Raw genomic sequence first — 23,798 nt, forward strand, 5'->3', positions numbered from 1 at the left:
GGTGTCTTGATAAACTGAGCAGATATTTGAGGTTTACACAGCTACATTCTCGCCTGAAAATATGTTAAACATTTATTTTGTGACCAGAAAGAATAATAAGAGTAATATTAAAACTAACTAGCTGCCGCCATTGTTGGAAACTGAGCTGGGCTGCGCTATGAATTCTGGGACAGAGCTTCTTCTTCTTCTTCTTCGGGGTTTAACGGCAGCTGGCATCCTTGTACATGCAGTGCTGCCATCTTCTGTTTTAGTCCGTTATTACACTCTTAAATCCTACTACTTATTCCTGCGTCTTTTGTGATCTTACAAAGCTTCAAACGACGCGTCGACGGTAATCGTGACTAGGTGACTAATCGTGGCAGCCCTAGTTTGCACCCAGCTGGACTGATGCTGTCCACAACCAGTTCTCAAACAGCTCAAATTATACTGGCCAGAGTTCACATTTAGACCAAACAATTCACTATCTGTGATTTTTTTTGTACATCTCTGCAAATGTTATAGTTGTTTAGGTGCTACAAATGTTTGTGTTTCACATGTTCATGACTTGTGTGTACACACATCTTTAGGACACATCACATGTTTACAGTTGCTTGTGTGATATATGCTTCAAATAGTAATAAATAAATGGTTCTAAATGTCCAGATATGCAGGGCTATGAAAACTTAGGGTGCTGTAGCATTATACTGAGCAGGTGTAAAGCTCTTTAAAGCTAAAGAAACCCACACAATTACTAATTATTTCTGTTTTTTTGTAAACTTTTGTTTTAACTTTTACTGTAATTATTAAACAAACATAGGTCATCTTTGCTTCGAGCCGAAGCTCCAGTTTCCTGGTTATCAGGGATTCTTTCATTTTGAACTATTCAAATTCAAAATGCTGTAAAACAGTAACCGCGACAACCCTTGTCAGCAACTGTCTCTAGCTTTAAAACTGGAACTTGAATTAAAAAACGAACAAACAACGTTGCAACAATGTGTAACAGTGTAACATTGTCTTTTTGAATGATACTTTGTTGGTGTGTTTTACCGTGGGGTGTGGGTTGGAGCAGAAAACGGTGTATTTCCTGATGATGCCGTTCACTTTGAGAGGAGGAAGCCAGGACACGAACACCATTGAGTTGGATGCAGCTGCTGCCTTTACACCCGCCGGAGGACCGGGAACTGAAAGCACGAGATAATTTAGTTGATATACTCCCCACATTAAGCTAATATTAATACTTGAAAGATTTTTATGGCTCTTTTTACACTGATTATACAGCTAGATAACAGATGGCCACATAACATATTCTCTCTGCATGCGAGACTTACTGCTCTCTACTTAATAAGTATATTTAGGATCCTGCCTCATTTTTATCCCAGTAAAATACTGTTGGTCTAAAAAAACTGACATTTAGTGTAAAGAGGGGAGATATTGTAATTCCTTGAGGCAGTGAGTCAAATTCACTTTAGCACAGATCTTAGCATAACCTGACCATGAAACAACCTCTATGACAGAAGCTCGCTACAACCTGACAGCTGCGCTTGGGCCTTTTTATTCGGAGAGGCGACTTAATCGGCCTACCGTCCTCCTTGGTGCGGGTGTAAATCTGTTCACTGCGGACACCGTCACCAGCTCTGGTGAAGGCCAGCACCTGGATGCTGTAGTTGGTATATTTCTCCAATCCATCCAGCTCCAGTGAGGGCTTAGAGGTTGTCACGTTCCTGATCTCTCCGAGCTCTGGCCGACAGAAAACAGAAGAAGAGGAGAGAGTTTGGAGAATAGTGAATAAATCAGCGTGGTGTCGACACATCTCTGTTCACTTCTGACATGTTAAACTGTTTGCATTGTTATGTTTGACTGGATCAACTGGAAAAAATGAGACTGAGAATAACTGCACATATAATGTCTGTGTAGACTCTCAGTCATCCAGGTCGTGGTCATCTAAGGACCTTGGAAACATCTTCAGGAAACTTAAAGAAGTCTTTCTTTAAGTTTCCTGAAGACGTCTTATCTCTCATCCCAGAAGCTTCCTTAGTTCAGAGTCCGAGGTACTCAGCCCTCATGGGAGTTGTCCCACTATTGATCATGTGCCTCATCACGTGAGCCAAGCTGTAAAAAAGGGTGTGGGTCATTATCAGCAGAGGTTTCAGGTGAAACCACAGTGAGACCTTACTTCACCCTATAATGTACCACATTGAGGTCAACTGAAGCTCAGCAGCTTCTTTCCAAGCTGCTTAGACTGCGTTTATGAGTTCACGGTTGAAAAAAAAAGTCACAAAATTATTTTAAATGATGCAGTTATATGTTTATGTTCTGAACTTGTTTAAATTCAGATTTATCCTCTAAACACACTGACAGCAGTATTAAATCGGGCTTCAGTATATGTAAGAATATTCTGGTTCCTGAATTATTTTTGTGGAAAACAAAAATCCCCATAATGTCTCCTGTTGTAAATAATCCTGTTATGTGACAGGTTGCCACTGGTCCAAACATGTGACTACTAAAATATAGAGGCTCAAATACATAAAAGTAATATGAGGCCTAAGCGAGCACAGCCTGAGATGATTTTATATTCAGTCACAAAATTGAAACAAGCCTGGATCCAAGCGTACATGCTTCCCTCAGCTCTTAACTTCTGGATTATCAACACCTCAATGTGTCTGTATTCCTTCACCACAATGTAATAATAATAATAATAATAACTTTATTTATAAAGCGCTTTCAAACAAAGTGCTGTACAACTATTTGAAACTAAAAAGATAAAAAATAATAATAATAAAAGTGATACAGGTAAAAGACACAATACAAGTTAAAAATTTAAAAACTAAAAGCCGTAGAATTAAGACTTGTAAGATAAGGTGAACAAATGTGTCTTCAGCTTAGTTTTAAAAACCTCCACAGAGCAGCCTGCCTAATATCTTGAGGAGGTTGTTCCACAGAAACGGGGCACAAAAAGAAAAAGCTCTCCGATTGTCTTTTTTCTGGCTCTAGGAACCTTTAGAAGGTCTGAGATCGGAGAGCACGGGATGGAACGTAAAGATGTAAAAGGTCGGAGACGTATGAAGGTGCTAATCCGTTTAAAGCCTTGTAGGTGAGCAGCAGGACCTTAAAATCTGCTCGAACCTGACAAGGTAGCCAATGAAGAGAGTTCAGAACAGGCTAATGTGCTCAAATTTCCCAGTTCTTGTTAAAATGCGAGCAGCTGCATTTTGCACCATCTGCAGACCTCTAAAACTTTTCTTTGGTAGCCCAGAAAGAAGAGCATTACAATAATCAATACGTGAGGACACAAATGCATGGACAAGAACCTCTGCAGTGTCGCTTGACAAAGCTTGTCTGATTCTGGCTGATGTTCCTCAAATGATAAAAGGTCTTTGTTATCTCTTTTACATGAGACTCGAAAGAGAGCGCCATGTCAAACCACACGCCCACGTTTTTTACCTTGTCCCTACAATTTATGACACTGTCATCAATTCTCAAGATGTGTTCTCCTCCACAGTTCTAGCTTTTCATTTCACTCCAGAGATCTATAACGGACCCCCAGCTACTGCTCTTCTCCTCATTAAGGAGCTTTTAAAACACTTGAAAAACACAATAGGATGTACAGGTTAACCAAGACTGTGGTTGTCTGTGTCTGGCCCACAGTCTTCATATCCAGGAACATATAAAAATTATAAAAAAAAAATTTAAATCAAAAATTATGTTTGCATCAAACTGGAACCACATCCCGATAAAGAAAAGTGACAATAATCAGAGGCCCGTATTTTTCTGGTGCCTGCAACTGCGAGATAACTGCAGCTCTCCCGTGACTTTAATTGATTCGAACGGAGGATTAATTGTTTTTCCGAGCCAAAAGGATATTTGCAGATGGTGTGATGATTTGCTGCTGTTCATTGTTTGACATAATTGCTGGAGATAATAGTTTTTGGCTGTTTAGGCTGTTGGTCAGACAAAAGAAGCAATTTGAATATGTTACATTATAATTTTTTAACTGTTTTTCTGACATTATGGCGGAAAAATAGACTGAATAAGCAGGAAAATCACTGGCAGAGTATTAAAAATTCAGTTGTGTGGTCTTTTAAATTTTAGATATTTACAAAAAAACAAAAACAAAAAATGAACAAAGTCATAACATCCAGTTTGTTCTTGTGTACAAACTGCAACACCGGCACAGCCTGCACCGCTGCAGGCTCTATACCTCCCTCTGCTGGTCAATGAGATTATTCCATCATCCTGATGTACTACACTTGTCTGGCATTGAGTGCAATAAACAGCTCAATATATTAATTGTTAGGCTACAGTATATATAAAAAATTATAAACACAAATATTTACAAATAATAGCATTTTAATGTAGCTTTGAGAATACATTCACTGTTACCATGCAAACTAGCCATGGCTGTCAGGTCTCGAGCGTTCATGTTCTGTAGGCAGGCCGATGTGATGTGACAGTGCAAGGGGCAAAGGTAATCACGCTGTCACAAGCAATCTGGCTGACACTGCCGTGCTATGCTGTCCGCCTTCCATCAGCATACAGCCTGTTGGCCAGCAGTGAAGGTTATGCCATGCCTTAAAAATCCATCTGAGTAACTACACTAAAAGCTACTTGTTTCTAATGACCAAGAAACACGCAGTAAAGCTTTGAGCCGGCATGTCAGGATGGTAACTTAGAGCACTGCTTAACCTTAGCAATTCTATAAATCTCTTTACACGTGCACATATTTACAGTAATAGCCTCAGAAGTGATGGCCTGCTATTGGCATCAACAATATCTTGCCCAAGGACATCTCAGAATACTAGGACCATTAACTCTGCTGTAATTGGGCAACACGCTCCAAAACCACAGTGAAGCTGTCAGAGTGTCCTTGGATGTGGACTGGTCAGGTAAAACTATTTGGTCTAGGCTCAGTGTGGGGATCTGCAGGGCTTTACTACATGTAAGAAAACAGCCGGCCTCATTCACCGACACACACAAATCAAATGTTTTATGCACAAATCTGAACTTCATCACTATTTTTTTTTTTATCTGAATCTGTTTGTAGCTACTAACAAATTAGAACATCAGTCCACAAGAATGCAGGAATTGCAGCAGATGGTTGTCCTTCCTGCTAAGAGGGAGTTTTTCCTTCCCACTATTACCGAGTGCTTGCTCATAGAGGTTGTTAGAGGTGACTGAACAAAGCTGAATTGAATTGAAATAAACAATAAAGACCGTGGTTGGATAAAATAATAGAAAAACAAATCTTTAGAATATTAAAATGTTAAATGGAAACATATTAAATGAACAGATATATTAAATAATTATAAAACGGATGCCCCTTCATCTTTGTTGGATGTTATGACTTTGACCTACATTTCTTTATCCACTGACACTCTTACATTAACAGATCAGGTGATCCTTGTCCAGGGAACGCTTAGCTCTTAGCTCACACACTGTTCCTTCAGAAATGCTAGCAGGCTAGGTGTGCATCAGACGGGGTTATCCACCTCTGCTCTGATTGGAAGCAGACTCACAGTAGTGCAGATCACACCAACCCGTGTGTGTGTATGTTTTCATGAAAGAAATGCTATCAGGAATTGTTTATAGTTATACTCTATTTGAGGAGGAAGTGCAGATTTCTGGAGACTGAGATGCATTTTTGTAAAATGCATGTTAATCTAAACTCAGGTTTGCATGCTCTCGTGTGTGTGTGTGTGTGTGTGTGTGTACCTCCATCAGGCAGGTTGGCCCAGTAGATAACCCTGAATCCCAGCAAGTTGCCATTCAGAGCTTCTTTAGGAGGCGTCAGCCAGGACAGTGAAATGACCTCTGGGGAAGTCGCGACGGCCTGGACGTTCTCTGGGGGACGACTGGGCACTGAGTAGAAAAAACCCAGAGTATAAAAACAAACACTGACAACACACGTAATACCCAGTGATCTCCACTAGGTTGTGTTACATCCTCACAAATAGCTGCAACATTAAACCAGCTGCCTTCACAGCTGTGTTTGTAATGCGATACTCCAAATGTATTGGTGCTGTATTTAGATCAAGGGGTCAACATTTCTCATTCATTAAAATGTTGACGTGAAACTGCAAATCAAAAGAATCGTTTTATTTCCTCCCCTCTTACCGTCCTCCAGTGTGGTAGCAGCCACCTCGGTGGAAGACGGCCCCGTCCCGGCGCTGTTACTGGCTTGCACCACGACTCCATACTGGGTGAACTTCTTCAGATTATCCAACACCAGGCTTTCTGCATTGTCCCCGGTGGTCTCCACGCTGATCACACTGAACTGGTAGTTTCCTCCTGAGCTGTACTCCCTGTAGCCTACCTGGTAGCCTTTGATGGCCCCATTTTGGAGGTGCTTTTTGGGCGGCTGGCAGACAAATGACAACACTCATTAGAGATTTTCTGGCTGAATTAAATATCCACCGTGCTAACGAGGGAGTGCTAGCACACACACAGATAATTTGTCAGTTAATCAGATTTTTTCCACTCATGCTCCTATCATGTGTTGTTCACATCTGGTAATGAAATCCATCTTGTTTGTAACACCCAACCGACCAAAACACAATCAAAAATGCATTAAGGGCGTATTTAGGGCTGAATGGTCAGTGCGGGCAGGAAACAAGAACGTGTAACGATACATGACACCAAGTAACCAAGTAGGTGATGCATCCAAATGCATCCCTCATTCTGCTGCAGGAAAAGAAAATGTTGTAATGCTGCAAATGATTTATATTCAAATCATTCTGTTTGTCTTTCTTAATCATTTACTGGAACTGAAGCACCAGCACAAACCTTTTCTTTTTGCTGGTTGAGAGAAAATGTGCACTTTTTATCATTTAAAGCGTAGCTGTGTGCCATTTGTGAAAGCATGACGTGGATGCATGAATTGAATTGCTCTGAAATACAACAATCCAAGCTTTAAACAAGACCTCATGTTATTGCACATTAGAGCAAATTAATGGATTCCCCGACTTTCAACTAAGCAGATGAGAGATGCAAATATTGTAACTTCTTCTGAAAAAGCAGAGTAATAAAATATCCTACAGCAAACTGGTTCAAATCCTCAAAGTAAAATAAAGAAACTCCTGAGCTGAGCTACTCTGCTCGCTGCTGAGCTAATCCACAGGAGCAGCAGCAGGTTAAATGCTTGTGGACACAGTGGAGAGAAAAGCACTGGATTTGGAGATACATTTGATTATATATATATATATTAGGGGTGCAACGATACTCGTATCGATATTGAACCGTTCGATACGGTGCTTTCGGTTCGGTACGCATATGTATCGAACAATACAACATTTTAAATTTATTTGAACAACTTTTCTTCTGACGGTGCTGTCTGTATTGAGCGCTCAGTGGATCTGCGCTCGACAGTGCAGCCTAGGCGGAGTAGTCGAACACAGATTCACTGAGCGCAGGGCAAGCTAGCAAGATGCAACACGGCAAATTGAACCTCCCCCACCCTCATTCAGATCTGGCGTTTGGAACTATTTTGGTTTTCATGTGAAGTATGACCCTGAAGGTAAGTGCGTCATGGACTAAAGTAAAACAGTATGTCGGATGTGCCAGCAATGCTCAATTGGTGGGAACTAGTGCGTTAGCGCAGTTAGCTCGTTAACGTGTTGACGTCTTCCAGCCCCACGCACGAGGCGATCCGCGGTAGCTCGTTAACGGAGATTTGCCGTGTTGTGGCGTTAACCTCATTTCAGATTAACGCTGACAGCACTAGTGGGAACACAACGAATATGACTGCACATTTACTCCGACATCATCCTCGTGCAAAGACAAGTGGAAGCAGACAAAAACAACAAGCACGCATGCTACAAACTTTACCCGAGTCATTTAGACAGCCGTTAGCACATGATTCTCCTTATGGGGACCTGATATGTTTAATATGCTGCTGAGAATATAGCCCAGAAGAAGCGTATAGTAGAGCTTTTATTTTGGAAAGAGCCATTTCTCTGTAATAAACTCTCTTTTCCAAAGATGAGTGATTTCTCCATCAGATAGATTTATTATTTTATTACTTTGTTGTTTCAGCAACATTAAATTTAAAAACTGTACTTTTGAGTTAAAATATATATTTATAATTTTAATAAATGACAAATTAAAAAGGCATGAACTTTTTTTTGTATCGAAAAAATATCGAACCGTGATGCCAAAGTATCGAACCGAACTGTGAATTTTGTATATCGTTGCACCCCTAATATATATATATATATATATATATATATATTAATCTGTATCTATATGGATACAGCTAAAGACTGCACACATTCAGTCTATGGTAACACACAGGATCAGATGAACTTACCCTCCACGTGACTCGGATGCTCTGGGAGGAGAGGGCTTCCAGCTGCACATCCTGAGGTGGACCGTCAGGAGCTGAGATCATGTCAACGACATAAACGTCTGATTAAAGTGTGCACATCGAACCAACTGAATGAGTGAGGCTGTGGATAAATATTCGGAGCTTGTATATGTAGGTGGCTGCTGAGGGCGAGGGGAGGCTGCCAGAGTGGGGAGCACTTGGGGGGATAATTTGCAAAGGGCTCCTGCTTTTCTCTATTGACCAGAGTGTGACATTTACTACCGAGGCCGCTAATTGAAAAGTTTTGCTTTTAGTGCAGGGTCAGCGTGTGTTCAATAATGCATCAGAGCCGATGGGCTGATGTCACCGGGCTGTTAATGAAGTGACACAGTTGGCTCTTCACCTCCTTTTGCCTCCTGTCTCTAATTCGCTGCTCACACTCTGATTGTTGTCTTTCGCCGTGCGTTTTTGCTACACCGAGTTTTGTCTCACTGTACATTATTCACAGTGCTGAAAATCAGATAATTGCGCGCTTGCATTATTTAGTTCTGCAGAGAAAAACAGCACAGAGTGCATTTGGCTTTGTGAGCGATTCAATCTCTTAATTCTCACCTGCTTCATCAGTGGTGATGGTGAGCTCATTGCTGGCCTCACTCTTCCCAATCAGGTTCTTGGCAAACATGCGGATGTTGTAGGTGGACGAAGGGTGAAGGTCGATGATGGTGGCCTGGTTGAGCTGAGGGGAGACGTCTTTGGTCTTCTGTGCGGTATCCCAGGAGGCTGAGGGGGGAAAGGCCAAGTTTTATTGGTGGGCCTGAACTCAAGAGGTCAAATCAGACTAAGTGCATTAAATTATAGCTTTGAGATTAAATGATAATTCACGTCCCTACTGGCCTAGCTGTTTTCCAGATTGGTATTACACCAGTGTGTTGTAATTATGGACTTAAATGAGCTTCACTGTACCTGATTTATTCTTGCTCTCAATATCAAAGCCTGTTATTGGACTGTTGCCATCGAACCCCATTGTCCAACGCAGTGCGATGGTTCTGTCTTTCACTTCTCTGATCTCCACTTCTGGGGGGTCCGGGGGCTCTACAAGGCCCAAAGTTAACTCAGTGTTACTGGAGGATGCATTATTGTGAGGCTTAAAAGGATCTGCTCTGGCTTTATTTGAGCATTTCAGTCAGGTGAAGTTATACCTTGTACCGTGAGCTGTATGATTCCTCGGTCTTCACCAAAAGAGTTGATGGCATGGCAGGAGAAGAAGCCGGAGTCCTCCCTCACTGTGGGCATGATCTAGTGGATGCAGAGGAACGACAGGACGTGAATAATGAATGGGTGTAGAATAATACATCTAATGGATGCCTTTTGGTCCATTAGTATTGCCGAAGTGGGAATAATTGTTGTATCTTTATATTTTGGGATGTTGCCTTGGCATAAGGATCTTGGCAGGATGTGAAACATCATTTAGAAAATTGTTTCCCATCGTTTTTGGCTTTTGAATGTTTGTGGCCTTGAATGTAAATGTAAAAATACAATATTCCCTCTTATGTCTGTAATGATGTGACGATGCTACAGATTCATCCCAGCACATCCCCATAGATGGCAAACATACAGTATCCATCTTTAAATACGGTCTAACAATTAGATTAGGTTTAAATCTAATTTAAGTCACATGGAAACTCTGCGCCAAATATTAAACCATCATCATACACCAACAATATAATCTCAGACTGACCACTACAGCCTCCTACCTGCAGGGTGGAGATGACTTCATCGCCCACCTCCTTGACAGAAACCACGTAGCGGCTGGTCTCGGGGTTGATGATGCGTTCCTCCTTTTCCCAGCGCACCATGATGGGTTTCTCACCATGGGCCGTGCAGCTCATCTTCTTTTCTTCGCCCTGCGTGGCCAATGTGGTGTTGGGGTAGGACGTGATCATAGCGGGGACTGGTGTGGAGACAAAGTGGAGAGAAAAAGATTTTGTTAGTTTCATTTCACAGGTGACATCGGTGCTCTGTAAACACCAGCTGTTGTTCAAAGGAACAACAACTTTTAATTAAGATATTGATGTTTTGTATTGACAAGATATTGTTGTGGTATCAGTATTGATATAAATATGTAGGCATATAAGATCTACTGATGCCCGTCTGTTGTATCAATTTTCGAATAAATGTTCAAATGTAGTGTGAGAAAGAGCTTTAAACCAGTATGTGCTTATATATATATATATATATATATATGCAGTTTAAAAAATGATCAGACCACGTGCCATAAAAAACAAGAAAAAAATAAAAGAAATAACTCTATTTTTGCATGTTTATAAAGAAAAAATAACAATGTGCTTTAGTAGTTCTTTACATTTTTTATATTTGAGTATTTCAATAATCCATATTTCAGTTGAAGACCTTGAGCATTCTAGTGGAAACATAAAACTGTGTTGGTAATTACAATTTATACAACAATAATGATAAAACTTAAATTCCACTGTGATGCTTCGGCGTGACCTTAAACAGGCTGTTCATGCTTGAAAGCTCAAGAGAAGAGAAAGAACGCAAGAAGAGTGAAACATGTATTCAGTATGTTCAATAGTGTCACGTGTCTGCAGGCTGCATGTTTTCTTAGGTAAGTATGTTGGTGCCTGTGATGGCTGCACTTACAGCCACACAGTGGTAATACCCACCATGTTAGTATAGAGGCTTATAAGTAACATTGCATTCACATTTGTCTTTCTTAAAATATAGGAATTAGTTTACAGGACAATAAATAACTGGTTTTGGTTTAGAGTTAATTCACATATCCACATAACACTGCATTCTAAAATAAGTGCGCACATTTTAGTTTACACTGTTATGTGTGATTAATCTTTTGTTTTCTGAGTTAGCTTAGTTGCAGCTGTTCCAGTCCCTTGATTAAGGAGCCAAGAGGTGGAAAAGGGGCGGAGCGAGCTTTAAAGGAAGACTACAAAGTGGTTCATGCCATAACTCGGGACCAGAGATGGGCAGTAACGCATTACTTGTAACGCGTTACTGTAATCTGATTACCTTTTTCAGGTAACGAGTAAAGTAAGGGATTACTATTGCAAAAACGGTAATTAGATTACCGTTACTTTCCCGTAGGAACGCTGCGTTACTAAAACCGTGATTTTTTTGCGAGAATGTCTCATGACAGTGACGTAAGCGAGTGCGACGTTCGTGACAACAGCTGTGTGCAGATCAACAATGGATCATATATCGAGTGCAGAGAGAGTATGAGCGTGCAGCGTTTAAAGCGTGGAAGTACTGACCTTACTTTGAGTTTGATTCCATAAAAAGTGACAAAAACATTAGTGTCCGTTGTGCGTGGGAAGAAAACTTCTTTTTACAGCGAAAAAACCCCTAAACTTCCGAGCAAGCACCGAGTAGCTACGACGTAATGGGAAACTCACAGAGAAACTCGCGGATTCTTCCACTGACCGCTGCACACCTGCACCAGGGTAACCCTCCGCCTACCCCACTCCTGCTTTACAGGTGAAAATAGAGCAACAGGACCGCTAGTCTTTGACTTTATTTATTTTCTGCTGTGTTTTACTTGCATCTATTTGAAAGACTGAGTGTAAACACAAAAAAAAAATATTTTATTTGCTGGAATGTGCAGAAAATAAGTTTAAATGTTAAACAAATTTCTTCCAGTCAGAGAATGTTGCAGATAATTAAATTTTTGCTTGATGCATAAAGTTAAAAGATTAAAACTAATAAAACAAGTTTTAAAAAGAGACTTTTCCATTTGATTACATTTTGTATGATGATTATGCAGAAAAAGTAGAATTGGGCTGAAAGATCTATCACTTTATCACCTATTCAGGTTGTAAATCGTGTTTTTAAAAAGTAACTAAGTAACTAAATAATTAATTACTTTTGAAAATAAGTAATCAGTAAAGTAACAGGATTACTTTTTGGGGGAAGTAATCGGTAATTAGTTACTTTTTAGTAGTTAGTACTTTTTTCAAGTAACTTGACCAACACTGCTCGGGACCATGGGGGGAATTGGAGTTCATTATGTTTGATTTAGTTAGGTTTTGTGTGTTTTACCCCCTCTCCTGTTTTTTGTGGGCTGATCAGCCACTATTTCAGTTTCCCCTTTGTCTCGTTAAGTTAGGTCAGTTTTGTTTGAGTTATCAGTAGAGTTCTGTTATTTTGACCTCTTTTATGGGCCCAAGATTTTGATTCTTTTTGCATGATTTAACCAATTATGTTTTTTGGGTTCAATAAAAAATCTTTTTTTTGGACTTTAACCTGTGCCTAAGTTTCCTTCACTGCTCGGTGGATCACAGTGCCACTCATGTAATTTTTGAGCTTGTTTCGAGTTGTGGACTTTTTTCCCTCCTTGTTTTTCTGGGGTAAGAGCTCAGTTATGTTTGGTTTTGTCTTTTTTGTGGGGTTTTTTTTTGGCACAACCTAACTGTCCCTTTCTCCCCAACATTTGCTTTTGTGAGAAAGCTGCCATTAAACTTGTCTCAGCGTATAACACTTGTACTGGGTTTCTGGAGTTGTTGTGTTTGTGTTACGCCCTTGAGGAGGCGCAACAATAGTGATACCTGTACTTTCTGCTAGTCCTCATCCCTTCACCTCTGCCTCTTTAAGCAAGCGATTACTTGGGAACTAATTGCTCTTATAGCTCCTTTTAACACTGTAAGCCTAAAATACCTAAAACCCATTCAGAGTAAACTGACACTATGATTTCATTATATTCAATGTAATATTATATCTATCAAAAAGATGTTCCTCAGTTAAAGATGCACTATGTAGTAAAGAAAAAGCATAAACAATTAAATAACACAGTTAGCAGGCAGGCCTATGATTGGCTGGAAGGTGAGGAGCAGCTGATGACTCTGCTGTCCTGAACATAAACATCATGAAATAAAAATGAACAAATTCCTTTTCTGGAACTTCTTACAGAGTAAACGTTGTTTTTTAGTTTTGCAAAAATGTTTAGTAAATTTAATATTAAAATATGATCTAAAAGCTGAAAGCAAAAATAAATAAATAGAAAAAAACACGAAGCTTCACGTGTGTATTGTTGAAACAGCAGATATAAAACCTATAATGTTGTGTTGATGGCAGCGCACAGGTCTGGTGTGCATCGTAGGGTACTAAGTGGTACAGTTCTGCTCTAACAACACTCTGAAGACACCACACTAAATGTACACTAACGACATACTGTACATGGCTCATTACACCCACAGCAGAGTGTATAACAACCTTCCACTCCCAGATGCTCTCACACATAAACACACCTCTGCCTGCGCATGCACGCCAACACGTGTGCTCGCTCTCATTTAGCGCCCCCCCACACACACACACAAAGCGTGACTCTGCTGATCTGATGGGACGTGTCAGGCAAGAGGTTGCGAACATTTAAGCCTCATCTCTTATTCACTCCGCCGCCATTTGAGGCTCGGCTCTGGAAAAGAACGCTGATTTATTTTGCATGACAAGTATGAATTTTTTGTGTGAGACACATTTGGAAAAGTGAGGGGAAATAAATAACCGCTCCGGCTTTATGTAAACGTTAGCGTTTGAGAGCACAGCTACTTTCATTTCGCCGTGTAAGTGGCTCCGAGGTGGCACGGCGCCGTGTTGTTGACACTCCTGGCAGAGTGGGATACTACGCTAGGCGACAAAAAGGAAGGGCGACGAAGAGACTGAGAAGGCTCGGCTCATCGGCTGTGGAGAACACCTGTGTACTGTAAACTTTAAAGATATTTTAGTATCTGGCATTTTGTAAAGAAACATTGAAACTACGCTCATCACAAGAGCATCATCATACAGCTGTGCAGACGTTTACATTCACTCGTCATGGGCAGGACTGTAACAGTAAACGATGTCTTCTGGGGGCTCAACTTTGAATTTGTTTTGGATTTCCACTAATCAAAAATGAGACATTCAGGCTCAAATATATACATACACCACTAATATATGATTAAGGCCACGATCCGATTTTTTGATCAAATCCGATTTTTTTGTCTGCTCGTTCACACTACAAATAAAATGCGACAGCAAACGCGCTCTAGTGTGAACGCTCAAAGCGGCCGCATGCGCAAAAGAAGACGTCACACACAACGCGCTCTGTTTAGACCCAGAGCAACAGTATTGTTTGACTGATGGCCGTTAATATAAAGACTTTGGACTTTACGTTTTTTTGCTTTAAGTTATTTTGTTATTTACATAATAATGTAAATAACCTAATAATGATCCTTATTGCTGTTTTAGAGGAGCGGTGCTTCAAAGGATAGTTGCAGATTTCTGTCAGAATCTGCAGATTATACAGTACAAAGAAAATGTTCACGTTTCTCCAACGTTGTCTTCCCAACAGTTTCACTGACATCTACGCTGGATGGCCAGGAAGCGTTCGCGATGTCTTCTCCGGCGCTGATAATTGGCGTCTGTCTTGTGTCAGTGACGTAAAAGACGGATTTAATGCGACATGACCATCAAACAGCAGTCGCTTTCTAAAACATCAGATATGTTTCGGATTCAGTACCACATACGAAAGTGACCCAGATCAGATTTGAAAATATCAGATTTGTGCCGTTCACACTGTCATAGCATGATCGGATATGGGTCGCATAGGGTCAAAAAAGTCGTATTTGATGCGCTTTCGCCTGCAGTGTGAACGTAGCCTTAGTGTCCCTTAGCTAGTTCGACCAGATGGTTTTGGCAGCCATCAATGAGCCTCTGGTATGATTCTGGTCGTATATTTGACCGGCAGCAGAATTGGTAGAGTTTACTCATGTTTTCCTGACATGGATCCAGCTTTTAAACACTTCACTGCAGAAGGCTGCATTCTGTTCCATTAACTGTCAAGACTATGTACTTCAATAATGTTGAGGTTCAAGCTCAATCCATGACTATCAGTAATCGTGTGATGTTCTATCCAGGTTTGCTTTTATTGCGTATTGCATGGTGGATAAAAATCTGATGGTACTTTTCTGCATTTATAAATCAGTTTTGATAAGATCTCCAACATGAATTGAAAGACCTTCAGTCAGAAAGCCGGGGAACTATCGCTCGAGAGCACTTTACAAAAATGCCAAGAAGTTTTGGATCATTGGAAGCAAGGTAAAAAAAAAAAAACCCACGAGAAGCAGCTCAGGTTTTTGTACACAAACTATTGCTGTGCCCTTTACAGGTTTTTTTCTTTTGTAGTTCTAATTTACAAATGTTTCCTGAATGCCTCAGTAGCAGTTCCTGTTTTCTAAGCAACAACAGTAACTGATGTGACAGGAAACCACTGAGGAAAAAATTAATGAATGTATATGTAAACCAGTCTTTGTAGAAGCTAAACCTAAAGTTTTTTGATCCAACAAAACATAATCAGAGCAGCTGCTCCTCCTCGGAGAGGCTCACCAGTAGAAACCAGTGCTTTAGTGGGTACAGCAGACAAAGAAAATTTACACTTATTTGCTGTTTGAAATGCACAGAAATAATATATTTTTTTATTATTTTTTCCCACATTAATGAAATAGGAAATCCTGATTTAAGATTAAACACAAAAGCAAACATTTCTTTAAAAGCAGGAGTGCCTGCACCATGAAGAGGCCTCTGAGATGAGGCGCATGCAGCTTGTGTCTATGTAAATGTCTGTGTGTGCAACCCTGTGTGTGAGCAGCCCAGCTGAGCCAGCCCCGAGGCTCATTTTATGGCCTCGTAATTGTTGTGTTGATATATTTCTTTAATATCCAGCAGAATTATGGAAACAGAACCAGGGGAAGGAGCGCGGACAGAGGGAGGAAAGAAAAAGAGAACGAGAGGACAGATGGTGGGAAAAGGGTATCTCCTTGTGTCAGAGAGCGCCGGCTCCCCGATGCCTAATTCAGCTCTAAACATAACTGGAGGTGTGCGTGCAGATGTCTGGAAAAGACGCATTAAACAAAAACAATGACATGATGAACTCAAGCACACATAAAGAGCTTAGAGTCACGCACAAACACACACACAGGAAAACCGCTTACGTACTGGTCTCCAGTAGGAACCAGTAAGATGTGACATGTTGCCAAGGAAGGCTGAAGGAAGGCATGAGCATTCGAGAGAGGAAACAGTGTTGTGTGTGTTTACTGCACTGTACATTGTGTCTTTTATGTGGAGGTGAGGAGAGCCCTGTTCCTCCACAGCAACCCAGAGGGCAGTGATGATACGCTTAAGCCTGCAGGGGATTGTGGGGGATAGGCTGGCTGCTGATAGGCTACTCCCCTGAGACAAAAGCACCCCACCCCCCCTCCCTCTCCCCCTTCTCCCAGGCTCCCTTTCACCTGGCCAGGTTACCATGCCAACCAGCATCGGACAGTCTCTCCTCTCCTTGCCTGCCTCCTCTCCCTCTCGCGCGCTCTCTCCTTCGTCTGTACTCTTAGAAATAGGGCCATTTGTAGTAGCCAGGAATAGAACACAGACCTGCCATTGATTTCCACGGGAGCATGATGATGATTACACAATCGCACCCCGAATGTCGCAATGCAGAAATAAAAGACAACACAAAAAAAAAGAAAATGTTTCTAATGCCTGTAACTGCTGGTGTTAGCGATGTGGGAAACAGAATTAGCCAAACGGTGGAGTCAGGAGAATAACGCTAACGTATAATTATGGGTGAATGGCTACGTCGGTGTGGGGCTGTTCATATGAGATCAAAGAAAGAAAGCAGTCAGAGGATCAATGAGATGTGAGAGGTGGTGAAACAGGATTACTTTTATTTATTTATTTGTTAATAACAATAAAATGGACACGGACACCAAGCTGCACTTTGTACATCCTGCAAAAAGAAAACAATGCCATCGTTAATGGCTTTTAAGAAAAGTTTGACTGCTGTGTTTGCTGTACTTATCAGGGATCACCTCTCATTCACACCCTAATAATTAAAGTGGCACCTCTCCTGTATGAATTTCTGTAGGGAGGGTAGTGTTTACATCAGTCGTGGTGACCATCCATTTTCTCCTTGGTATACAGCATCTCTTGTGTGATTGATGTAATAGCTGCTTTTAAAAAGTGAAACCCTTGAATTAACAAGAAGACCTACGGTGAGCCGGCTTCTCCACAAACACAAGCTGTGGATCCCTTTGTGGTGTGAACACTGGGATGCGAGTCTACATTCTGCACAGGCAGCCTGGCCGATGTGAGCCAAAGGGCACCCCGGCTCAATGGGGCCACAAGGGCTGACAAGAAAAGACAAGCTGAGATGCATCTAGCTTTATGCCCTGAGGGCACACTGTAAGTGGGCGCTGGGGAAGAGGCAGCCTTGACGTGGGGTATTGCGCTGCGGTGATGACTGGTTCACTGGCTGCCTGCAATGTACTGAAATAATTCCTTTAGCTGCACAATTGGCTTGGACGTGAAGCATGATAGCAAATATAGGCCTGCACACTGGAACGGTGGCTTAGTGCAAGTAGGCTAAATAAACACAATGAGAGTCAAGAGAACTTCTTTGTTTCACAGTCACACTTTTAACTGGTCCAAGGCTTAAACTGGGCTTAAGATTTCTCTAAAATTCATTTAGAAAAAAAAGTGCTGACTACTTTAAATCCAGCAAAGAAGACAACTTACCAACACTGACTAGTGGAGTGTGCAAAACAAGCCTCATACTTTGTTATACACTGAAAATATACTGCAGGTCTTGCAGTCGACCGCTTCTGTTTACCCAGTGACTCCAGCCTGAGCCTGACTGCAGAACTAAAAGTACAGATTTTTGCCAAAACATCCGAGGTCTGTTACAGGTTTGCACTGTGCAACAGGAAGTGATGCGGTGAGTAGGGCTGGGCTATATCATACCGTTCACGGTAATACCGGTGTAATTTTGAGCAACGATAGGAAAATGAAATATGGCGATAGAATATGGGTAAAACGCGCATGCGCAGTGCCTTTGTTTACATACGCACATGGCGGCGACGCAGAATGAGAAGAGTGAAAGTGGATCGTTGAATGAAACAGATGAACCAGAACTGGTTTGTTAAAATGCTGCAACTTCACTGGTGGAACTGGTTTAGCTTTCGTCCGTCAGATACACAACAAAGCACTATTTTTGGTAGCGCATGCTAGCGGGCCGTCGTTATTGCCGTGTTGTTTGGAAAATACGGCGCACTTAAAATCAATCCTTTGATTTTTCTGAAAGTCGACAGAGCCCCTTATAATCCCGTGTGCCTTATGTATGAACTCTGGTTGTGTTTACTGACCTCGAAACGATTTTATGTACACGGCGCTCGAAAATCTGTCAAATGTTTCAGTATGACTTTGCTAAGCTACGAAGCCGCACCGCTTGATGGATTGTCGGAGCATTACGGCATCGTAGGCGGAGCCTCGCGGAGTGATACGTACTGTGCTTCAACATAATATTACCGTATTGTGTGTGTTTAACCTCTTTTTAAGTTTTGTGGATATTATACATGGTTATGCTGAGGATATGTCGGCCAGTTTCCACTGGAAATGCCTTTTGGTTAAACTGTCAGCAAGGAATTTGCATTTGCACTGTTAATTATTTATATAACTTTAATGCAGATAAAAAAGCTGCTTGTTTAAGTAAAAATACATTGATGGGGTTTTTTGCACTAATAAAGTTGTGCAGTTGTAAAGTTTTTTGTCTAGTGTCAGTTATATCGTTATTGCAAATTTTCAAATGTATATCGTGATAAATATTTTTGGTCATATCGCCCTGCTCTAGCGGTGAGTCCCAAAAGGTACCAAGAGAACTTTCAGTATTACTTGCAGACTTTTTATCCTGTACAAAGCTTCTTTTTTAAAAACAAGTCTTTGTTTAAGATTCATTTCCTGATCAAAGACAGCAGAAAACTAAACTGTTTTGGATTTAGATGAAAGTCTCTTTAAAACCAGCCCCGAGAGGATTCTGTGCTTGAGACTGCTCCGCGACCATAAGGCCATTCAGCACTGCACTTGAGTGAAGCTTCATCACTGCGTCTGCAGGCATTATGATGTCTAACAGGCTTGATTGGTTTTAATTGGCCCTGATAAACACTGAGTGGCTGTTGACCGCCTCTGATAGCATCTGTTGTGGATCGGTAATGAATTGACTGAATAGCATCTGTTTTGTAGGTAGAGATGCTTGACTGTAAATGACATAGAAATCATTCATTCAAGCCGCCATCTGCAACCAGTTTTCACACAGGACAAGAAGTGATTACTACTCCAATAAGGAAGCCTACGAGAGAAAAACAAACAGAGTGCATGTGCACACACTTCCTCTCCCCCGGCAGGGAGCGCGAGCAGTTTCTGCTGGCTGTTAGTGTAGTGTTGGTGCTCATCCTGCATGATGCATGGTGTATTATGACGAGACATGAGCCTATGCACAGACACTCATAACAATGAAAGTGCCAAGCTAAGACATCACAATAGATGCAATTCATTTCCCGGGCAGTCCACTACAATAGCCTGGTGGAGAGGGATCTATCCAAAGCACTGCATTAGCTGCCTGGCCCATTATTCTTTAGTAATGGCTGCACTGCTCTGCACTGTATCGGTGCCTTTACAGTAAAGTGTGCACACCTTTGTGTGGGCTTATGAGCTTGTTTGCTCACCTGTGTCCCACACGCACACAAAACTGACAACATCTTCACCATAAATGTTTCTATGCTTACATATGTTAGAGCTTTTCATTCAATCTATTGTTTGCCAATGCATCAAGCCACATGTGGACGGCCAATAACAGCGAGTGAAGATCAAGCCGTCTGTCCATCACGTGACTGGTCCAGCGTGCGTCAGATTGTGTGCCTCTCAAATTGGCTCCTAAGCCTCTTAAGTGCTCGCCACTGTTCAATTAGTGTAGGCTGGTCTGAATAAACAACATAAAGGCAGCACACGGTGTACAGGACGTCACAGATTCAGGCATTACTGCGGCGCACCGTCTCCGTCGAGCACGGAGAGAAACCGTACGGGTTAACGAGCTCATTGTCCGCACACAGACACACACGGGATGGAGGATGAGGTGTGGCTCCCTTGGCACGCGGGGAGATTTGGGTTACTGCACAGAAGAGGCACAAATCAGGACAACTACCACAACAACGGGCAGATGCTTCAGGAGCGCAGCATGCACCTGAGGGGCTGCAGACATAAAGAAGACAAAGACAAATAATCTGTTCAATAAAAATCCAAATCTTGCAGCGTGTTTGACGCGTGTTATAAATAATGTGGTTTATATAAAGAGTTTGTATACTGTGTTAGAAACTCAAAGTTGTAATCCAAATGCAGAGACTAACTAAACGTTTGTTCTAATCCAACATCCGATGGTTTTTCCATAAAGGTTTTGCCTTTTCACACAGTTTGACAACCTGGAGATATTGGGGTTTACGGTGCTACAAACCTGTAAGGTTTAGCTTGACAAAGCTTAAGTGAAGTGTGAGCGTAAATGAGAAAGCTACAGTCTACAGTATGTTCCTGCCAGAGCATTAAGATCATCTACTCAGTTACTCTTGGTGCAGCCTAGATCTCGGCTGAAGTCTAGAGGTGACCGGGCGTTTGGCTGCACCAGAGTTGTGGAATAACCTTCCGATTGTGATCCGGGCGTCTGATTCCATCCAATCTTTTAAATCACGGTTAAAAACCTATTTGTTTAATCTCGCCTCGCACCTGACTTTTAGACATATTCTATTTTTTCTTATACATATTTTTATGGCTTGTGCTTTTATTATGTTTCTATTTTGATATGCATTTTATATTACCCCTGTGTATTAGTGGCATTGACCTGTGAGGATATTTGATACTTTGCTAAGGCCTCATAATACTCGTGTTACTTCTCTGTCTCTTATGTTAAGCACTTTGGTACACCGCTGGTTTTTAAATGTGCTCTATAAATAAAGATTGTTGTTGTTGTTGTTGTACAGTCAACAAATGATTTTTCCTGCTTGTACTTCTCTGGTGTTTCTGGTGGTTATCAATGTCAAATCCACAATATACTAATCATAATGATAATCAGTCTGTAATATTGCTTATACAACTCGATGCTCTTGTAAGATACACACTGGACTAGAGCACGCACTTTGCAAATGATGATCTTACGACATCCCGAGCTTTGAGAGTTTCAGAAAACCTAAAGGGGAAAGATTATTTAGAAAGAGAGAGCAGATTTCTCCTGTTTTGGCTTCCTGTTAAATCCAGAATTGAATTCAAAATCCTGCTCCTCACATACAAGGTCTTAAATAATCAGGCCCCATCTTATCTTAATGACCTTGTAGTACCATATCACCCTATTAGAGCACTTCGCTCCCGCTCTGCAGGCCTACTTGTTGTTCCTAGAGTATTTAAAAGTAGAATGGGAGGCAGAGCCTTCAGTTTTCAGGCCCCTCTTCTGTGGAACCAGCTTCCAGTTTGGATTCAGGAGACAGACACTATCTCTACTTTCAAGATTAGGCTTCAAACTTTCCTTTTTGCTAAAGCATATAGTTAGGGCTGGACCAGGTGACCCTGAATCCTCCCTTAGTTATGCTGCAATAGACGTAGGCTGCCGGGGATTCCCATGATGCATTGAGTTTTTCCTTTCCAGTCACCTTTCTCACTCACTATGTGTTAACAGACCTCTCTGTATTGAATCATATCTGTTATTAACCTCTGTCTCTCTTCCACAGCATGTCTTTATCCTGTCTTCCTTCTCTCACCCCAACCAATCACAGCAGATGGCCCCGCCCCTCCCTGAGCCTGGTTCTGCTGGAGGTTTCTTCCTGTTAAAAGGGAGTTTTTCCTTCCCACTGTCGCCAAAGTGCTGCTCATAGGGGGTCATATGATTGTTGGGTTTTTCTCTGTATCTATGAAGCGCCTTGAGGCGACTTTTGTTGTGATTTGGCGCTATATAAATAAAATTGAATTGAATTGAAGAAATTGAAGAAGAATTTAGAAACGAGCGTTTCAGCTGATGATTTAAGGACATTTGAGAGATAAATGAGCTGTGTTCCAGTTAAAGGTTCAGATTTTTACCAAGTTTAAGAACTCTGAGGTCTGAGGAAGGTGTGTTAAAAAATAAATTAAAGACAAAACACTTCACAGAGGTGTGAGGATTCAAGTATCAATAAGAAAATTCAACCGTGACTCACACTCAAATGGCCTAAGACACCAAAGCACAGCTGTACTGAGAGCTGCTGCTTCTGAGCACGCTCGTCTATGAGGTGACATGTTGGGCCTCAATCAGACAGAGGGGGTCATAAAGGAGCTGGAGCCTATTTGGCTGTGGCTGGCAGACAGTTAGACACTCAGCAGGGAATAACCCTGCTCGGGCTTGATAAGAGCTGTGGTGGCAAAAGCTTTATCTAACAGCAACCAATCAAAATGAGCGCCGAGCCGCAGTAAAGCAGTTGGAGCTCACACATCCACAGACAATCACCAGCTAAAGTTAAGTAACTGTACTTTTTGGTAAAACTCACATATACATTATTTCTGAGGTTGTTGTTTTCACCTTGAAGGAAGCTCTTAAAACCATTCCTACCATTCCTGCAGGCTGCTTTCAACATCTCTCTTTCTGAGAAGATGCGCTGGAATAATTTATGCGCTCTCATGGTTTATTAAACAGACTTTCAACCTCAAGAGGGCAGCATTCCTATTAAAAAAGTGTATTATCTATACAAGAACACAAACAACTCAGCAAATAGTTAACATTTTCTTCTACTCACTAAACTAAAGACAAGATAGAAACATATAGGACACAGAGATGAGGAGAAAAGACGTGGATAACCTATTCCTTCTTCCAACCTCCCTTGCTGTATTCCACAGCCCTCTTTTCCACATGGCAGCTCTTGCTCGCATGCAGAATTCAGGGATTAATGGAGGGGAGCTAAATCCTTGGCCACACAGCAGATAAATGCTGTACTTTCTCCAAGAGATGTAGTGTAGAGGCTGTGTGCGTTGCTTTCGTGGGATTCGTTCAGGCAGAAAGCGCAGCGCAAGCAACCGTGGTGACATCTTTCTGGTGGCCTGACTGACCGTCGAAGTTCAGCTCACTTAACCTTTGTGCTTTAGCTTTAACTTTTTGTTTTAATGCACCAGCAGCCAGTGAAAGAGGAGAGTCAACAGGACAAAAACCAAACATGTCAAATTTACATTCTTTGGCTCTAATCGGTGCTGTCGTCCTGTCAGACTTACTTTTGACGTTGAGGTACATCGACTTGCTCACGTCGGCCCCGACGTCATTGCTGACCCTACACAGGTAGAAACCGCTGTCTTCTTCCAGCACGTGCTTGATGAGCAGAGAGCCGTTGACCAACACTTCAATCCGAAAGCCTGAGTTGAGGGGGATGGGTTTAAACTGTGGGACTCCAGCGCCTGTCAGAGAAAATACTCGGTTTGTCATGAGGCCGTCCAGTTTGCTGTTCGATGCTCCTGCTAAAGTCTCAGTGAAAAACTTAAACCTTTACAGATAAAAACACTACATTTCGTGCATTTTATTTATACTAAAGAAATAGTAAGGCTTTGTTTTATGGGTTCAAATGAGCTAGTGTTAGTCTAGTACGGTTTGAGTACCACATAGGATCTTATGAACACATTTTGTTCCTTTTTTATA

General features: G+C 41.5%; 1 protein-coding gene across 2 annotated transcripts in view; it reads right to left on the reverse strand.

Annotated features, from left to right (window-relative positions):
- The window catches only part of dscama (Down syndrome cell adhesion molecule a), a 123,159-nt gene that overhangs the window by 13,212 nt on the left and 86,149 nt on the right, over nt 1-23,798 (reverse strand). For both annotated transcript variants that reach the window (XM_087847065.1, XM_087847064.1), the window contains exons 11-20: nt 23,381-23,560; nt 10,033-10,229; nt 9,478-9,574; nt 9,242-9,370; nt 8,891-9,058; nt 8,282-8,352; nt 6,091-6,334; nt 5,689-5,835; nt 1,561-1,716; nt 1,027-1,160 (exon numbers count right to left, since the gene is read on the reverse strand). In XM_087847065.1, the coding sequence (XP_087703191.1) occupies nt 1,027-1,160; nt 1,561-1,716; nt 5,689-5,835; nt 6,091-6,334; nt 8,282-8,352; nt 8,891-9,058; nt 9,242-9,370; nt 9,478-9,574; nt 10,033-10,229; nt 23,381-23,560 (1,523 nt within the window). The remainder of the gene's footprint in view (nt 1-1,026; nt 1,161-1,560; nt 1,717-5,688; nt 5,836-6,090; nt 6,335-8,281; nt 8,353-8,890; nt 9,059-9,241; nt 9,371-9,477; nt 9,575-10,032; nt 10,230-23,380; nt 23,561-23,798) is intronic.

This window comes from Neolamprologus brichardi, chromosome 10 (genome assembly GCF_056152115.1).
Source record: "Neolamprologus brichardi isolate AB-2024 chromosome 10, ASM5615211v1, whole genome shotgun sequence".
NCBI lineage: Eukaryota > Metazoa > Chordata > Actinopteri > Cichliformes > Cichlidae > Neolamprologus > Neolamprologus brichardi.